General features: G+C 38.7%; 1 protein-coding gene across 1 annotated transcript; it reads left to right on the top strand.

The window, feature by feature from the left end:
* Positions 1-4,574: 4,574 nt before the first annotated feature.
* LOC104961299 (uncharacterized) lies at positions 4,575-7,451 on the top strand (the record flags this gene model as incomplete). Its single annotated transcript, XM_010789568.1, has 8 exons — positions 4,575-4,637; positions 5,346-5,421; positions 5,537-5,618; positions 5,902-5,971; positions 6,098-6,164; positions 6,712-6,793; positions 6,888-7,094; positions 7,269-7,451. Coding segments are annotated over exons 2-8 (712 nt in total), but the record flags the coding sequence as incomplete, so codon positions are not given.
* Between the last annotated feature and the right edge of the window lie 27 nt (positions 7,452-7,478).

The following is a 7,478-nucleotide window of genomic DNA, read 5'->3' on the forward strand; positions in this document are numbered from 1 at the left end:
AGGTTGGAGATGAAAAACCTCAACAGTGCATTAAAACAGGGGTTCCCAACCTTTATTGTGTCAAGGACCGGCAGATACATTAAAAAAAATCGCGGACCGGTTGTCAATTTTAACTAATTTTAATATTTACTCACCAGCAGGTGGCAACAGAGGCTAATTGTATTTAACAGCCTGAAGAAATACCAATATGCATCCAAAACATATTAACAACGTTTAAAACCAGGATACAATTCAAACAAAAAATTAGGACCGCTTTACAAATATTAATATCCATCCATCTTCTCCCGCTTATCCGTGGTCGGGTCGCGGGGATATCAGTTCCAGCAGAGAGCCCCACACTTTCCTTTCCCTGGCCACATCAACCAGCTCTGACTGGGGGATCCCAAGGCGCTCCCAGGCCAGCGAAGAGATATAATCCCTCCACCTGGTCCTAGGTCTACCCCTTGGTCTCTTCCCAGCTAGACGTGCCTGGAACACCTCCCTAGGGAGGCGCCCAGGTGGCATCCTAACGAGGTGCCCGAACCACCTCAACTGGCTCCTTTCGACGTGAAGGAGGAGCGGTTCAACTCCGAGGCCCTCCTGGATGACTGAACTCCTCACCTTATCCCTAAGGGAGACGCCCGCCACCCTGCGGAGAAAACCCATCTCGGCCGCTTGTATCCAGCCATCCCAAAAACATTAAATGCATTTGGCAGTCGGTTAAATTAAATTAACCGACTGCCAAATCTGCTTGGTGCGTCAGGGCCTTCAGGCAGCTGCGGCAAGATGTGACAGTTCTACTTCCTAATTAACATACTGCTCATAAATGTTGCACAGACTTGTGTCTTTATAATCAAGTTGCTTTTAGAATTAGACGGTTTTATGTCAAATTAAAGTTGAGTTATTAAGTTTGAATGTTGTGTTTTGATAAGACACATGTGGGCCTCCTCTCAGTGTGATCTCCTCCCCATGTCTCCCACAGCTGTGTGGATACGCTGAGAGGAAGCCGCTCTCCCTTCAGGTCTTCGTTGGAACAGCTGACGACCGATCGATCAGGCCACATCCTTTCTATCAAATACACAGGTATTGAACTCTATCTTATTTCATGACTTACCTCGCGTTAATCTTTTATACATGGATATTCAGGGGACACGACATACCGTACACTCGTCATCTGACCACTGTGGCTTTAACCGTTGCGTAATTTACCACCAGCTGCTTCCAGTGTTGGTCCAGGACATATCTTGCAGCAGTTGTTCTCAATTAAACCAGCTTCAGGTTAATATAGAGGATGTGGAATACATAAAAGAGCCATGAAGCTATTGTTTGTCCAAGTTTATGCTGACATTTTTGAAAACCACAGTGTTGTTTGTTCTTTTCATGAATTTATAATCACATAAAGCACATGTTTCGCAATATAAAGCCGCTTGTTGTAGCCAAATGGATGTAGCCCATGCCACATAACCTCATTTACATTCACTTAAGTAGATTTAACTGATTTCACTAATGCATCTGCTTTAATTCAAGCTAAGATATTTTTGTAGAATATACAACTATTTTAATCTTTAATGTGTGATTGAATATGTAAGAAGAAATTGAGAGAAATTCCCTTTTATTATTGAAGTTTTGTCTGAACAAAAGTCTAAAATAAAAGCTATTAAAAAAAAATACAGAACATCTAAGAAGACATTAAATGAATAATAACATACACGATTAATAGATTGTCTTTCTTAAGATAATCACCATTATTTTGTTCCAGCTTGGGCCGAGCACGAGTCTATCACAGGAGTGGGCAAATAAACTGTAAGATTTGGCTGATAGATCTGTGTTTCCTCCCTCTCAGGGTGACAGGGAAGATGGTGGGTACGGCCAGTCATGAGAGCGTTCAGACGGGGACCAAAATCCTGGACATCCCCCTAAACCCTGAGAACAACATGACTGCACTGTGAGTGGAAAATAGAAAAAGTCTATCGACAAAAAAATAGTGTTTGTTCCTTTTTTTTGGCTTTGTAATCCAGTTTCAAGCCTATGTTGACGAATCAGTAGTGTTGTAGTAATTGAGAGCAGTCTTTGTCTCGAGACCGCTTTTTAAAGGCCTTGGTCTGGACCTCTTAAAGCGGGGGGGGGGTCCACACTTTTTTCACTGAGGGCCACATACAGAAAAATATACAAAGGGCCGTGCCACTCTCTAGGGGTGAGTTTTATTGCCTCATAAGTTAAGTTATAATTTAGCTAAATCAATAAAATGTAGGTCAATTATGCTTGATTCTTGAAAATGCTTTAGACAGCTCTCCAGAGGGTTTACTTTATTTTGTAAGCAGCTCATTCCTTAAAAGAGAAGCTTCAGATTGCTTATAAAAAGAGCAAATATAGATTTCAAGCTTCTTATGTAATTCAGTTATATTGGCTTTTTTTGTATCAACTAACATTTGTTTGAAAATGTTTCCAACTTTAATTGACTGAATTTATTTATTTAAGTGGGCCTTTTAACACATCAATACTGTGTAATATATTTGTACATATATATTTAAGAAGTACAATATATTAGAAGCACAACTTTCATTTGTGGGCTATATTTCATTATACTTTTGGAATTAGCTGAGGGCCGTTTCAAAATGGGCCGCGGGCCGCATTTGGCCCCCGGCCGTAGTTTGGACACCCCTGTCTTAAAGTCTTGGTCTTGTCTTGATCTTGGACACATTATTGTTTGTTCCTTTTTTCGTGCTGTGTGTAAATTGAAAAGATAATACATTTTACAGTGTAGGCAGACCAAATGTTTGGAAAGACCAAATGTTTGGAAATGCATGTGTCTATAATAAGAAGATGAATCCACGAGGATGTCAACAATCCTGTGGGAGCCATCAGGGAAGTAGTATGATGAGTCAGGCCGGACCGCAGAGACAGGTTCAGCCACGACTCGAAGTCCAGGACTCAGATCCAGAACTCAGGATAGAGGATCCAGGACACACGACCACAGCAACAGGATTAGCCTCGACTCAGGATCCCGGCGTATATGTAGACACAAAAAAGAGATTTCAGCCCACACTAAGTACACTAGTAGGGGTTGCTCTAGTATCTCACCCTCAACTGTTATGAGAGGCCCAGGAGTAGGTTAAGCACCCTATCTAGTAGAAAATATCCTGTTGTAAGAGTGCTAGTTACTTAGTCAGTTGGGTAGAAAGGAGGAGGAGAAGGTTATAAAAAAATAATTCTAGCATGTATTGGTCTTTATCAATGCCAATTCCTTTTTTACAACGGTTGAAAAGTACCAAGAATAACGAAATTGCGTAATTGTGCTCGTGCAACGGAGTAGCATAAAAGAAGGGACTTCAAATGTGTCTAAAGCACATTTAAAAAGTGTTCACCCCTCTCCTGTTGTTTCACATAGTATATGGTTCTGAATAACGTTCCTGAGAACTGGTTACATCAGGTTTCAACAGGAAATAAATGCTATTTAATCTGAGGTTGGAAATCCCCTTAGCTTTAATTTATGCAAGATCTCCTCAAAGCATAATATGGTCGTGATTAAGCAAGTTATGATCATGACAACACCCTTTTTATTTTCCTTAAACGTTCACCTGTTAATAATGCCATGTCACAGAATTAGGATCATGTTCATTAACTTGCTTTTTTCAAACGCAAAGTAGAAGTCCACTTCTTTCAAGACCTTTACAGAAAATGACATTGCAATTAAAATGTTTCATTTGCACACTTAAAAAAACTAGGTAAGATGGTGTTGTGCAAGCCAATTGTTTTGTAATGAAGGAGACAACAATTTCCTTGCGCTGTTGAACATCTGATGTTAATATGTATTTGTTAACGGAATCCTTCTCAGAAACCCATTTTAATACTGCTGTCAGTTCCTCATAACAGATACCTGATAATGGGTGAAAGGCGTTTGCTACAGGGGCGCTGGTTGGCTTTGTAAGATATACCCAACAATAAAGTCTGCACACAACAAAAACGAAAGCAGACTAGTACTAAGACACATGGTATTTCATCTTATTGGAATATTAATAGCAGTACAGTCTATAAAAGTCAAAAAAGGCCACAGAGTATCAAAGACCCCCATCACCCCAGCAACAAACTGTTCTGTCTGCTGCCGTCTGGCAGGCGGTACCGCAGCATCAGGACTAAAACCACCAGACTAAGGGACAGTTTCATCCTACAGGCCAAAAGACTATTTTACACCTGAGCTTGCATTATATTTATTTTTTTATTGTTGTTTTTTATTTTAAAAATGGTACATCTTAAATATTGCACTGTTGAGGAACTTGTGATCTAAGTTTTTCATACATTACATAATTACACCGTAGTTTGTTATGATGTTATGACAATAAACCTTTGAATTTTGAATCTTGAGATTAAAGCTCTCTTGTTGTTTTCAGAGAGAAGCTGTTTTCACAATCATGACCAAGAGTGGGTTGACTGAAAATAATTATTCAGAAAGGGAGGATACCAAACAATACGTTTCTTTTTCAAGGAAATAAAATGCAAGGTGGCTTCCCAAGGCAGTATAAAAGGAGACACCTCTCATAGGCACTTGCATTGGCAGAGAAGGGCAGGGCTGTGTACTCGCAGAGCTTTATACTACTATACACTGCAGATGAAAGCTTTTTACGTTAGATTTACGTGTTACCATGGTTCATCTACAAAAGGTAGGAAAGCATTTATTTGTCTTTCATTTAAATGCTTTTTAAATGATGGCTTCATATGGTCTCAAACAGAAGCATAACTCATTATTTTCAGCAATCTATCAGGCTGCAGAGTTCACATGCTGTTTGATCTTTGGTGTTCAGGTGTTGTGTTGAATGGTTTTCAAGTACTGTACTCGAGTATGTATTTGAGGTACCTGCACTTCACTTGAGTATTTCACTTTGTGCAACTATATACTTTACTTCACTTCATTTTGGAGGCAATTTTTAACTTTTTACTCAACAATATGTATTTCACAGTTTTAGTTACTAGCTGCTCTGCAGACATTGAATAATAATACAAAATAAACTAATAAACCATCATGTATCATTATATCATAGGCACCCAGCAGTATCAAGATATACAAAATGAACCCAACCTCTACCAAGTGAAACATTGATATTAATTGACATTAATAAATTCATTATTACTTATTATAATACAATTATTTTTAAATATGAAAATGGATCTTACTGGACAATGAGTATTTCCACGTTTTGTAATTGAAGTATCTTTTGACGTCTTTTGTAATTTTACTAGGGTAACATTTTGAATAAAGGACTTTTACTTGTTACAGAGGATTTTTACATTGTAGTAATGGTACTTTTACTTCAGTAAAATATCTGAGTAGCCTACTTCTTACACCTCTGGTTATTTCCTATTACTTTTAGTGGTAAACACTTTGGATAGTCTGGACAGTGTGGGATTGCTGAGGGTGTATCAGAAATGGAGTACACTGATAAGGAGGTAAACCGTTAAATGACAATACAATTACAAATACATGTCGCATAAGCTATTGTTAATATAGTATGACTGATTCAAAATAGAATGTAAACATACTGTAATGTTCTCAATTACCAAGGAACATCATGAAGAAACAGATCCCTCTCCTGACCCGTGCTGTGAGGAAGGAAAGAACACTCCAGCAGCACCACAGTCCGACCGTAAGTGTGACTGTCAATAACTGACCTAATGGTATAAATATATACGCAGTGATATGTAAAGATTCCTCCACCAGGGAAAGTAGCTGGGTGTAGACTACAGTTAGATTACTCCTGTGAAACAGACAGCGGCAGTTTGACTGTTGATAACGCCAAAACTGTCACGGTTAAGGGACTGATTCATAGGACTGGGTGAACCCCGTCCCCTCTCATCCTCTGCATGTGCCTGGTGTAGAATCTACATTAGATTAGATGTTGTAACACAGTTATTTTCCAACACTTTCAGTGAGACGCTGTTTGAAGAATCTTGTGGGATGGTTGAGAGTGTTTCTGCAATGGATAACCCTGATGTGGAGGTAAATAATTCAATTACAATACAATAACAAGATAAATATTGTCATATATTTAAGTATTGTGAATATGGCATGATTCATGTATTGATTAGATTTCAAAAATTAAACATATTGTTCTCAATTACGAAGGAACATTATGGAGTATCAGATTCCTTCCCTGACCCGTGCTGTGAGGAAGGAAAGAACACTCCAGCACGTAAGTGTGACTGTTAATAACTGATTTAATGTAATAAATATATACCTGCTGTGGAGATACTGAGAGATACTTTTCTATAAAGTGAAGAGCTACAGTGTTCTGGTACACACTATTGTACACTATTTTACTTACTGGTAAATTCTACACTTTTGTATTAATATTTACTGAGTACTTCTTTCAGCACTGGTAAAAAGTATAATGAAATGTGAAATAGTTAAATTAAGGTTAGAATAGCTGACCCCTCATAGGTCTGAAGCATAAGTATTTATACAGTTTCCTGCCCTCCCCTGTGAGTGTCACAGGATATGTGGTTTTAAGTAATATGATTGATCATGACGGCACCCATTCTGATTTTTATTAAATGATCACCTATGAATAATGCCAATGTCCAACCTCAGTGCAAAGAACTTTTTCATCAACCTGCTGTATCTGATACAAAGAAATGTCTCTTTCCACCTCTTTAAGGTTATTTAACCAACAATTATTAATATAGTATGACTCGTTCAAAATAGAATGTAAACATACTGTAATGTTCTCAATTACCAAGGAACATCATGAAGAAACAGATCCCTCTCCTGACCCGTGCTGTGAGGAAGGAAAGAACACTCCAGCAGCACCACAGTCCGACCGTAAGTGTGACTGTCAATAACTGACCTAATGGTATAAATATATACGCAGTGATATGTAAAGATACTGAGATGTACTTTTCTTGTCTTATGACAGATGTTCCTCCACCAGGGAAAGTAGCTGGGTGTAGACTACAGTTAGATTACTCAGGCTGTGAAACAAACAGCGGCAGTTTGACTGTTGATAACGCTGAAACTGTCACGGTTAAGGCACTGATTCATGGGACTGAGTGTACCATCAGTTTCACAAAGATTGCAGACAATGGAAATCAAATCAAAGCAACCTCGCTATCTGTCTCTACAGGTAAATCTGAAAATGTAATCAATGACACCTGTTTCTGGATCTTTTGGATAATTATATATGGCTTTTTTTTTGGCCTTTCCTTGTCAGTCAAACAGCACTTTAAAATGCTGACAAACATTCATGGAACATTCATTTTTTTAAGTTTTACTGAAAGCTTTCTGATTTTCTCCTCAGAGCACAGCACTCCTGTGCAGAATAAAGTCGATCAGCTCAGCAGGGAGTCAGAGTCCCTGCCACCTGCTGGTGAACTTGCTGAAGTGGAGAGTAACAATGTAACATGGTGCAGTGAGGTTGGAACTCTGCAAGAGAAAGCTGATGGAACATTAAGAAAGCCAACTGCACCATCTGCCCCCAAAGGTCAGTCAAATATAATCGTTATTGAAT

This window comes from Notothenia coriiceps, unplaced genomic scaffold, assembly GCF_000735185.1.
Source record: "Notothenia coriiceps isolate Sejong01 unplaced genomic scaffold, NC01 NC01_scaffold00033090, whole genome shotgun sequence".
Lineage (NCBI taxonomy): Eukaryota > Metazoa > Chordata > Actinopteri > Perciformes > Nototheniidae > Notothenia > Notothenia coriiceps.